The following is a 12,596-nucleotide window of genomic DNA, read 5'->3' on the forward strand; positions in this document are numbered from 1 at the left end:
GGAAGATTGGCATGGATGTTAGCTCAGAGCAAATCTTCCTCACACACACAAAAAAAACCAAGAAAATAAAACAGCAGATGTAAATCCAACCACATCGCGAGTTAACACCAAATGTGAACGGATTAAACAATCCCATAAAAAGGCAGACTGTCAGACTGGATTAAAAAATATGATCCAAATACAGAGCGTCTACAGCAAGCACTTGAGATTCAAAGACACAAACAGGTTGAAAGCACAAGGATGGAAAAAGAAATTCCATGCAAACAGAAACCAAAAGAGAGCTGGAATGGCTATACTAATATCAGACAAATGTTATAACCCCAATCCCTGAGACTGATTCTCCTCTGTTGACTACTTAAGAGTTTGTTCTGGAAATAAAAACATTTAAATATACTTCTACGATATACATTTATAAAGGCTAAGCTCCTGCTGCAATTAATAAACAAACATTCCAAAATCAAAAAGTGCCTTTTAGATTAGCTTTGCTGTTGACTGCTCATGGGGAATCAAGATCTGGCAGACCCCAGTCTCAATATCTGTCACAAACATCACTCATGCATTCTGTACATTTAAAACAGAGGTCTGCACTGCTATAAGAGGGAACACAAATGCCATAAAGCACAAGGGGCTTCACTGCCAGGGGCAGGAGGCGTGAACCCTCAGGCAGAAGTGGGAACTGTTTCCATATGCCGTTTTCACAAACAGACCCACAAGAAAGGCATAAAAAGGCTGGAAGCAAAAGCCTTCATGCTTGGTCTTGAATCTTTTCCATCCCTAAGCCTCTAGCAGAGAAATGTTCTGAGTGTCAGCCCTGCCATTTCCCCCTTCCCAAGGCAAGGGCTCAGGCTGCAGGACAGAGCGGAGCCGAGGAGCTCCCCAGGGCACCGGGGCCTCTTGCCTTGATAAGCGTCCCCACACCGAGCAGGTGGAATCTGGGTGGAAGCACCTCCTGAGGCAGGTGGCTTGGCTTCCATAATACGCTCTCACACACTTACACACAGGCACAACACGCTGCATTTTTTTCCAGGTGACTTCTCACAGCCCCTCTGCCATCACGGATTCCATTGGTACAATGGGAACCGATACACCTCATTAAAAAACACCTAACGAGGGAAATTTTTAGCTCAGTTCCAGTGAGAGGAGGCGAGTCTGAGTGAGTATGCATGTGAGGCCAGAAAGGACATTCTTTAAATTGTTTTTCCCTACCTTTAATAAAAGGTTAGTAGGTCAATCCCACCCTCCAGGAGACTAAGGCTCCCCGAGTAACAGAAATGGGACAGACAAGAGTCCAATAACGCATACGGTGTTTCCTCTGAAGCCCCTGGTAGAAGTCAGAAGACAGTGCTCATCAGGAGACCGCACGCTCCCCTCGGTGCACGAGCAGGTGAAGGCAGGCTGCTTGTAGCCACGGCACCCGGAACCTGCCCCCTCCCAGCCTCTTACCTCGCACATCTGCAGCTGGAAGAACCGCCGCTCCTTTTCCATCTCTTCAGCAATTTCAGCCCCACTTATTTCAGTACGAATCATCCCATGGAGCTTGGCATGTTCCTTCTTCTCCTTTTCTATTTTGGTTCTACATGCGAGAAAAGAAAGGATAAATCGACATGCCTGCAGCACGGCGCTCCAGACTACACAGCCTTGCAGGGATCCTACGACCCAGCCTGCGAGACCAACGCTCACCGAGTCTTTTAGGAACAGGGCAGCCTCTTAATTTACTGGAAAGGAAAATGCATTTACTCATGAAAATGTCAAACTTCCCTTTTTTGTTGAGTATTTACTCAACAAATACCTCCTAAGTGCCTATTTTGTGCCGGATCTGGGTCAGAGGAGGCAGATAGTGTGCTCATGCCTCAACCGTGTGCTGCTGAACCGTCCAAAGGGGACCGTGTGGCCAGTAATGGTTCCCGACCTCCCAGTTCCCCTCCTGCACTTTCTCCCTGTGCCCTCCTCATCTCCCTCCGCTCCTAACTCAGTGAAGTCATGACTAGGACAGTGCTCACCGCTGTAGAAGGAAAAAAACGACCTTCTCAGTTTTTAAGCTTCACTCCCCTTTCCATGTTTATCTCACGCTTGAGCTGCATTACATAAGTGTCAAGTGTGCAGTTCAGGGTATAAAGTGACCAAGTGGAGCACGTCCAAAAAAGAGTGACCAGGGTGAGAATCAGCCACGAAATCACATGAGTTAAGAAGGGCTTGAAATAGTAAATGAACTTTTATTCTAGAGAAAAGGAGACTAAACAAAACCAAAGAAAGCACTCAAAAATATAAAGGCTGCCACAAAGAGAAGGGGGTAGACATTTTCTGCAGAGCCTCAAGGTAGACACTGGAAGACATAGGTAGCATTTCTTAGAAAGCTTTTCAACATGAAATCGGTTACTTTGGGTTCGAGTGTCCCATCATTTGGGGAGGGGGTATTTAAGAAGAGGCAAGAAATATCATTTCTAATTCTTGTTTTTATCTTGAGGCACAGCATTGGGCACACAGTAGGTACTTGACGAATGAATCAATGAGGGTATAAGAATATAAATAAACACACGACCATCTGGTAGGGATGTTGTTGAATGGATTAATGCACCAGAAGGGCCCCTGAGGTCCCTGGGATACAATTAGTGAACTCCAAGGCTCCCCCTGACACCACTTCAGAGGGATCAAGACACAGTCCAGACGTCGGTCATCCTAGTAATAATCAGGTATTGCCCAGGAATTTCAAAGACGTCTACACCTGTTTATTACATATCACAAGGCCTCTTGGGATAAATCAATCTCACATGTAAATGGGTAAAGAGTTAATTCCTTTATTTATCCTAGAATTACTTCAAGTTTTAAAGGGTGCTGCTCCCTCATTCTCAAATTCTGCGATTTTATGAGTAATCCTGTCCCCATCCTATCTACATGTGTCTTGATTTTACAGAATTTGATATCATCTTCCTTTCAAATCTTTCCCTTTCAGAACCAGATGACTCTCTCAGACAGCCCTCTTCAGAAACCCGTTCATGCACAGAGGCATCTCCTCTGAAGCACTTAGGGTGGCAGTGAGAGCAGCTGAATGGAAGTCAGCAAACCACTTCCTGGCCCTGGCTCAAGGACCAGCGACAAACCACCGACTCTTGGTTTCCCATCTGTAAAGCAGGAATGGTGATCCCTTCCCCATTTATTACACTGAATTGGTATGCACATGAAGGATGCTCAAGGGCCAGGGATAGCAAGATGGGAGTCTCTCGGGTTGAGCCGACCTTCAAGGTGTTCTAGCTTAACACTCCGCCTGTGCTTATATATGAATGTATGCATCAGTGAAACTCCAGAATTTGGGGATCCAAGCAACTTCCAGTATGGAAATTTAATATTTCCAGGATGGGACAAGTATCAAAAATTTGGTATTCCTTGGTTTGAGCTTTGTGATCCTTCACCACTGAATAGACACCCAAGGCTGGTGAAAAAAAGCAAACTCGATTAAATACTTGTAGTTATATCTGAAATGGCTTTCTTCTCAACACTTCTTACTTTACCAGATGGCTTCATATTAAAGTTTCTCTTTCCACTCAGAAAACTCTACATTATTAACCATTTCACAGCAATTACAAAGCAAACACGAGGAATTTTAAAATATTTTCTATTTTTCAAATATTTGCAATAATTGTACCCATTATCCCCACAATTGCTAGCCCAATTCTAGCAAGCTCAATCTTCTCCATTCTAGGAATGAGAAACTGTCACTGGGAATGTCACAACTGCCGGAAGTCAAACAGCAGCAGTAGCCCCACCTCCTGTGGCAGCTGTGGTGCATATCCAGGAATCAAGGGACCCGTTCCTCGTGTTCTCCCAGCAGATGAAGCCATCAAATTAAGCTGAAGGGGAGGATGTTCCAACAGTCTCTCTTTGCAAAACCAAGGGGCCGGGGGTTGCAGACACAAAGCTAAAGGCAGATGGCTTTCACAAATCACCAGGAAGACGAAGTCTGAAAATGGTGCAGCTGTCATAAATGGTGATAAAATGGGGAGAGCGTTTCAAAAAAAAAAAGGAAGGAAACACCTCTTGAGAGAAATTGGCCTTACTTTCCTTCAATTAACTTTCCTGAAAATAACATTCTGTAACCATTATGACATAACAGAAAGGGACAAGGAAAAACTTATTTAAAGAGTCAACATCATGGAATTTAGACACCAAGTATGAAAGCACCTGGCATCCTAACATACCACAGCAATACAGTTCTGGTGAATTCTTTCCTGGATTAAGGTTTATTTAGATAATACCTTTAAGCAATAAAAGCTCGATTCAAAATTGAAATCTTAAATTACCTATGTTTATTTTTTGAAATGAAAACACTCACATTTTTGTTTCATAGTCCTTCCAAGCTTTATCAAAAGGCTTTTTCAGATCCTGTAAACAGAGAGGCATAAATTAAACAGGACTAATCATTAACTTCTGGGCAAGATAAACTTAATTATCCCTAGACTAATCCTGAAAGGAGCATTAATTTCTGTAATAAATGACGTATGTGATCTCATGAAAAATAAAGAACTTAGAGCACAGGTTTTTAATTAGACTAGTGGTGACATTTCCTTTTTTTCTTTTTCTTTAAAAAATTTTTATTACAGAATATACCAAATGCACACAGAGAATATAATGTACCCATCACCCAGTTATAACAAGTATTAACTCATGACCCATCTTATTTCACCGATACTCTACCCTCTGCCCCAGGATTATTCTGAAATTAAACCCACTCTGCAAGTATTTTAGTGTCTAAAAGAAAGGGACTCTGACTTTTTCTATTAATATAGGAGTCTCTCCAACACATGTTACCCTGATTTGGGCTCAACAGTAAGAGGGTAAAAGCCATTCACCTTCTCCTGAGGTCTCTCGATTCCACTCTTCTGTCTGGAATGTAGAACCTCATACATAAAGCCTGGCTCAAAGATGTACTGAGCCACTAGAAATTCTATCAAATGTTTCCCATCTACTTATGCTCCCTTTAACAGGGTTCTTTTGGAAGAGAGAACCCTTTTTTTTGGAAGGGGGTGGGAGGGGCTAGGCTCATTTTTTATTTTTTGGCTCTTCATTGGTGTTATAACAAGCCCTCAGCCCTCCAGCCTGGCATCTAAGGCCCTCCATGAACTGGCCCTTCCACCTCATAAGCCTCATCTCCCACACCTGTACCTCTGCCTACTCAGCCTCAAGCTATACCAAAAGCCTCATGAGTAGTGATGTGTCATGCTTCTATATATTTGCATCTTTTTCCCTCTGCCTCCCATTTTTCTGACTAACTCGGCTGACATGTTCTCTGGGCCCCAAGAAGATGATGAGTAATGTCTCTCGGTGTCCTAACGGCTCACAGGGCCCACCCCTCCCCGCCCCAGCAGCTCTCCTGGCACACTCTGTGAAGGAGATACTGAGACGCCTCTGCAGAGGACTTGGAGATGGGCCAGCCTGGGCTTCTGGATGTGCCAGATGTGACCAGGAATCATGTGCAGATCCAATCATAGAACTCAGTCTCCTAAGAACTCGGGCACAATCATCTCCCTTTCATAGCATACAGCTGTTTGCGCCAATGACACGCAAAAGCAACTTACTGCTCAGCATCTGGTACCCAAACACCACTCAAGCCCTGACTGTTCCTCACTCACATGCTCGTGAAACAATTCTCAGCTCAAGTATTTATATGTGGCAAGGCACTTTCGAAACAACGAACATCCTTTGAACGACTGAAAAATAAAGTAGGCTCAGGCCTTACTGGTGCAGTTTCCCATCAGGAAGCTACATCCTTACAAGGATCCTTTTCCCAGTCGTCAATCAGTGACACACCACTGGAAAACCAGACTTCTCTGCACAGGCTTCCCTGCTCAACGGAGCCCAAAAATCCTTTACAGTTTCCAAAAGCGCAGTTTCTTTCCCTTCACGTCCTCCTAGACTGCCAGCAGGACGACCAGAAAGGCCGTAAGTCACCACTGTTGGGGCTGACAGGCAGTGCCAGGAAGGCAAATCAGGGAAACTGCGGCAACAGGAAGTGTCCCGCCATCCCAGTAAGAATGCACAAATGTGGCGGCTGCCCAGACAGGCCGGTGTGACTGTGATTCCACATTCCACAAAAATGATCCCCAATGAGCAGGATTTTTAATATCATACCCCTTTCACTCCTTTTAGGTCCCCCTTCAGCAAACTGTCCAAAGGGAAGGAGATGATGTTGTTCATATTCTGAATCTAAAAAACAGAAACAAAATTCAATTTCCTTTTTAATCTAAAGTAAGGACACAGCAAGGACGTTAGAGAACACCTGGTAATAATTAACTTGCACTTAAAACCTGACCAGCACAAGTATGACAGCCTTATTCTTTCTGACGTTCTTTGTAATGATTTTATCTTACAAATGAACATATAACCAGCGAAAAGTCTACATGCGTCCATTTTTCACAATAATAACTTTCTATTATTAAGCTATGAAGTTTGTGAAAGATAATCATTACAATGAAGAAAAAAATAATTCAAAACAATCAATGACCGAACTACTTTAAAGATATTGGAATAGAGGTGCACACACCCACTTCCTACTCGTTCGTGGCTCCATCTGATGTCCTGGGGCTGTGCTTTGCTTAGTTCTCAGGCCCACAGATCCCAGTCTCCCCAGCACAGCCCTATCAGGGGAAGCCAAAAGGAAAAACAGAACGAAGGGGACATCTGTCTCCTGTGAACGTGTATGAGTAAATGTTGAGAGAACAAGAAAAGAAACGAGCGTGTGTGCGCGCGCGTTTGTGTGCATGTTCTGCTGGGGAGAGGAGATGAATAAGAAAAGGAGGGGCGCGAGGTCTTGAGGTCCCAGTTCTTCTCCCTGAAGCAAGAAGGCAAGAGATGGTGGCTTAACAAGTTGTCACCATGGATTAAACTAAATAGAATCAAACCCTCCTGACACCTCGGAGCACACTCAGTGCAAGAGAGGCCGTCCCGGCTGGCAGTTCAAACGTGAGCAAACTGAAAGACACCGAGCTTCATCAGGAAGAACCTTCAGGCACAGACTTCCTAAAAGACCCTAAAAGGGACCCTAAAAGAGTCCCTCCCCAACAAGAAAACAAGCTGAAGATCTACTTTCTCATCCCCCTAGGCTCAGATCTTTCCCTTAAGTCAACACAACTGCCAGCTGGCACTGCTGAGGCCTTGTGGCCTATGTACCACTTTGGGTACATGCACTTAGATTATGGGCCTATAAAAGGAGAAAGACAAGAGTGAGGACTTTGGAACCTTATGCATTCATTCTTACAATCGAGCAAAGAAAATTTTATTTTTAGTGGAATTACCTTGAAGTGGAAGACCAACTATAGGCATGATTTTAAGGCAATATGGGATCTGATTTCCATACACTATTCAGCATATTAATTTTCAAAACAGAGAAAGAAATTTACTTGAAAAATATTGGAAAGGTGTGTAATAACGCCTGCACCAACCACCAATCCTGCCAAATAAATGATCAATTAATGACTGTCATTTCAGAAATGCCTTTTTTTGGTAACTTTTGTCCTAGGCTTACACAACTCAGCGTTCATCACGCACCTGGCAGTTCTCCAAGTGTAGTGCAATCAGCTATGACTGGCTAGGATTAGCCTTAAGAGTTAAATTTTTAAATACTGAAAAACTGAGTTTAAGGCGAGGTCTTATGGATGACTGCAAGGAATGGTGACAAATAAAAGGCGTGCTGGTGAATAATCTCTGATGGCAAGCACACCTGAGTTTCCATGTAAACCTCGGCAGGAATAAACACAGGTGAGAAGTACAGGTCTGCCACAGTCCCCACGTCTTGTTCCACATTTCCACTGGCCTACCAGCCACTCTGTGTGCCCAAGCCAGCTCAGCCACCCAACTCCCCTCCCTGCCATTCTCACCACCCTGTGCCTTGGGTATGTTGGGGGGCGGGGGTCACTGCCTCTTTTCTGGTCTGAGGCAATGGCTTCCCCTGCTCTTGGACACCGTTTCCTCGTCTCTGCCTGTCTGGACCCCTCCTGCGCAGTTCTGTCAGATTTATCTGGCGTCATGTCCCTGATAAAGACTAAACTGACTCCTGCATTTGAGACTCTCCACAATCCAACCATATTTGCCGCTTTGTATATTCACATGTGGCCAAAAAACTCTTTGCTGTTCTCTGCTCTCCTGGTTCTATGCTCATGCTCAATTTGTTCCACCCAGCTGAAGTGTCTTCCCCATGTCCCCCTGTTCAAAGCCTTCCCATCCATCAGGATTTACTCAGAGGCTACCATCTCCATTAACATCCCTCCCTCTCCAAATCCTCCAATATCTTCTTTTTTAAAAATTTATTAAGGTACTTGACAGGTTTTACCCTGCATTTGTCTTATCACTCTCACACCATAAATCGTGAAGGGTAGCTTCACGTGTACTTCATTTTTATATTCTCCATAGCACTTAGCAGAGACTAGCCCAAGCAGATCCTTGATAAACACTGGTTGAACAAATCAATATACTTAAGTACTTTTCTGAGTATCTAATAGGTAAGAGATAGAATCTAGAGATACATTAATACTTTCAAACCAAACATCATATAGTGAATGCATGTGTGAATTCATTAATTCATTCATCCTGCATTTACTGAGTGCCTATTTTATAGACAGCAACAAGCTGGCTACAAAATAAAACACTACGCTTGCTATCTCAGAGGAAGAATAAATATATACACACCAAGAAATTAAACAAAGAGTCTAAGACATACCACATGCAGCATATTGTAGTCTGTACAGACACCAGTGGCTCCTTGTGGAAAGAAATGCTGACTTTGGCTTTGAGCAGTCAGGTGGGCTAGCCTGGGTTTGGGAAGGAGGTGACTGTCCCACTTACTGAGCCTCAAGACACTGCCCATTCATCCACATGATCGTACAGAGCCACAGCTGGAGTCAGAGGCACAGATCAATTTGGTCCTGACTGCTGCCCAGAGAGGAGCCAACGCAGCGCCATCTCAGACAAGCCACGAGCAAGAGAGAGGGCAGGAAAACAGCTTGAAGGGGAGGGTCAGAGCTGCTCAGGGTGGTAGGCTGAGCCAACAGCACCAGAACAACTCAGTTCAAGGTGGGTTGGGGGAGAAAAGAACAAGGTGCTTACAAATTAAAAAATCGTATTCTAGAAAGAACTTTAGGTTTTTTATGACAGGTGTATGTAAGTATGAGTGTATGCAAGAATGAGTGAGAAAACCAAGACTCTCTACAGCAGGGGAAAAGAACCTCAAGCAGAATTTGGTTTATACATCTATTTTAAAATTATTCATTATTCAATTCAAATAAGAACTTAGGTACTTATGACAGGTATTAGGGTAAGAAGAGGTAAACTAAGCTTTGGTATCCAGAGTGAAACACTGAAGTGGAGAAGAGTGAAAATCTCTGGCTATCCAAACACACTTGGCCGGCTTGCTTTCATTGTAGATACTGGAAACAGGGCTCACAGGCTAGCGGTGAACACGACGTTAAACAGCCATTACAACTGCGATGAATGCTACAAAGGAGGCACATGGGCCCTCAGGGAGTGATTGGAGATGCAGGTGGAGAGGTACAGAGGGGTTAGGAGAGAAAGATGAATTACACAGAACCTCGGTCCTCAGGACCTCATGGTTTAATAGCGGAGATAAAGCACCTACTTAAGTAAGTAAACTTCCATGTGAAAACTCTATGAGTCATAAATAAAACACCACGGAATTTCCGAGAAGAGAAATTACTTTTAGTCCAGACACCAGAGAAATCTTTGCTGACCAGGGGTTATGTGAGCTAGACCTCCAAGAGACAGGGAGAATTTTGTCTTCAAGAAGGGTTGGAAGGTAATCCAGGCAACAGGAACAGCGTGGAGCAGTGGGCCAAGTCACAGACATGGGAGCACATCCACCATGTAAGCAGAGGGGCAGAAGAAGATAACAGCTAAAAAGAGAAGTCTGGATGCCAGATCAACTGTGGGGATTCTGGCCTTCATTTCAATCAATTTTTCTTTCTGGTGTTATTAAAATAATCTAAAAATAAGAAACTACTCTCTAATCAGAAAATAATTAGCTAAATTATTACAAAAGAGACAGAAAGTAGTTTAGTGGTTGCCTGGGGCAGGGGGCAGGAATGCAGATTAACTGTAAGAGGACATGAGGGACCTTGCTGGGGGAAGAAAATGTCCCCAAACTGATTTATGGTGATGGCTGCACCACTTGGTAAAGTCCCTAGAAATCACTGACTTGTATACTTGCAATGGGTGAATTTTACGACATGTAAAATATACTTCAATAAAGCTAATTAAAAGAAATTACTACAAATATAAACAGAATCCTCAAATTTAGTTTGTTAAGAATGTCAAAAATATTGGCTAAAATACCAATTTTCTTACTCAACATCATATTAAAAAATAGTTGCCTAATAAAATTGCTTTTCATTAAAAAAAAAGCGTAAAAAAAAATAGCATGTAAAATCCTAAAAAAAAATAAAAATAAAAAATAAACAGAATCCTCATCAATGGATTTATTAATAAAGCTTCCGTACCCGTGGACACTAGCCTCTGTTTGCCCTCTGCATGAACACGCTCTACGTAGGTAACACACACAGCACACAAGCAATTTGACTCAGGGTGAGTGTCCCAGGAAATGACTGCTCTTGTACAAGTGCACTGGGCCCAGATATTCTGCCTTGGCAAGAGCGCCCTGCAGCATGAAGGCCGGGCTCCGAATCTTTCTCTGACTATGTGTGTTGGGGCAGCCCAGTAGCCTCAGGCCCACAGCTGAACGAAACATCCTCTGTTTTGGCCACGAAGCGATGAAAACCACAGCCAAAAGATTATTGCACATCCCTTGTGCTCAGCAGCTCCAGCCTCAATTTATGAGTAATGAAATTTTTATGATCTATGGGAAGAATTAAATTATCCCTGGGCAACCCAACTAGAATATTTTCCTTAGCGCCAAGCAAGCATCAGGCTTTCTCTCATCCTCTGACTTACTTTTAACAAGTATGTTACATAAAATGGCTTTTTGAAACACCAAGCACGATCTGAATACAAATTATTAATCTTTTTTTTTAATTTTTACTTATTTATTTTTCCCCCAAAGCCCCAGTAGATAGTTGTATGTCATTGCTGCACATCCTTCTAGTTGCTGTATGTGGGCGCAGCCTCAGCATGGCCGGAGAAGCAGCGTGTCGGTGCGCGCCCGGGATCCGGACCCGGGCCGCCAGTAGCGGAGCACGTGCACTTAACTGCTAAGCCACAGGGCCGGCCCCAAACTATTAATCTTAATCACTGCTATTAACTATGGATCTAATACCAACAGCAAACAGGCATTCTTTAAAGTAAAAATCCTCCGTTCTCTCCCTCTCTTCCTGGGTTCACTTGGATATGTCTGACAAGATGAGTCAATAAGTAGTCAAAGGTCTGTAATCTCACAAGGAGAAATAAAATGATTCAGTCGGTGGGGCAGGCAGCCAGGCAGGGCTATCAGACACCAAGAACCACCTCGGTATGCTAATACCACAGTGATTAGCAAACAAAGATAGACAAGGAGATTAGGGTGTAGGGGAGATATAGCCAGCCAATAGCCATCTTTCCACGCTGTTCTTGTTATTTTATTGTTTTGGTCTTAAAATTTCTTGACTCTAGCTTTGTTACTTCCATACTCTCTAAAATCTTCCCCACCTTCCCCCTAAAACTTCCTCGGCTCCCAGGGGCACTGTCTCGCCTGCTCCTTTAGCCCCGGTCACTGGTTACCACCAGTTGATGATCTGGCCAAAGCTCCCCCCTGGTCCCACCTGCCGTGGTGCCCCAGGGAACCACAGTGCTGCTTCTCCTTGACTTAGGCAATGAGTAAGTTTGCTTTGCCAAACGATCTTGCCCAGGGGATCCATCTAGAAGCCTGAACCTAGACAGGATTCTCACATCACAGCTCTCTATTTTTAAGAAGCAGCCAAGAGAAGAGAGAAACAAAACAGAAAATGTCCCTAGGCAGACTCTTCCTGGCTCCAGGCTCGTGAATCTAGAAAAGAACAGGTCTTCCTAGGGCTGGCCTCCAAAACCCTTAATAGAGTCCAACTCTTTGGGGATAATTGGCTTTTCCTTAAAAGAGCAATTTATCCCTATATAAAACATGGCCAAAGAGTCTGACCTGAAACTTATTTGTCATTTAAGTTTATTTTAATATGCCTAATTTATGAGACACCTAAGAGGTAGAAAAGATAACACTGAGATCTGCAGAGTTTTTCTTTTTTAACTTGAGCAAATGCTGCTCAGTCACAGAGTTAAACAGATAAAACCAAGGCTCCAAAGAAAGGCAAACCACCTGTTCATCTTCCACAGCCACAGTGACACCTCCCTGTCAGAGGAGGGAGAAGTGCAAAAAGACCTCAGACCTCATTGCTTTCAGTTAAGGACATTCTTAGCAGAGGTTTCTGCATTAGCAAGGAGGTGTACATATGAAAGAGCCATCACCTGCCAGAACCTTCAAGTCATCTCCAGGAGCTACAGCCAAGACCCAGGAGGGTGTGTGCGTGGTGTTGCCAAGGGTGTTACAGTAGCAGGTAAGGCCTTACACCTGTGCTGTCCAATATGACAGACAATAGCCACATACGCTCATTCAAATTTAAATGGATTACCAT

At 43.7% G+C, this 12,596-nt stretch overlaps 1 protein-coding gene across 4 annotated transcripts in view; it reads right to left on the minus strand.

Annotated features, from left to right (window-relative positions):
- The window catches only part of ASAP2 (ArfGAP with SH3 domain, ankyrin repeat and PH domain 2), a 172,403-nt gene that overhangs the window by 70,202 nt on the left and 89,605 nt on the right, over positions 1 to 12,596 (minus strand). For all 4 annotated transcript variants that reach the window (XM_058551836.1, XM_058551835.1, XM_058551838.1 and 1 more), the window contains exons 4-6: positions 6,124 to 6,198; positions 4,328 to 4,377; positions 1,444 to 1,573 (exon numbers count right to left, since the gene is read on the minus strand). In XM_058551836.1, coding sequence (XP_058407819.1) covers positions 1,444 to 1,573; positions 4,328 to 4,377; positions 6,124 to 6,198 — 255 coding nt within the window. The remainder of the gene's footprint in view (positions 1 to 1,443; positions 1,574 to 4,327; positions 4,378 to 6,123; positions 6,199 to 12,596) is intronic.

The sequence above is a fragment of the Diceros bicornis genome, chromosome 12 (assembly GCF_020826845.1).
Source record: "Diceros bicornis minor isolate mBicDic1 chromosome 12, mDicBic1.mat.cur, whole genome shotgun sequence".
Classification (NCBI taxonomy): Eukaryota; Metazoa; Chordata; class Mammalia; order Perissodactyla; family Rhinocerotidae; genus Diceros; species Diceros bicornis.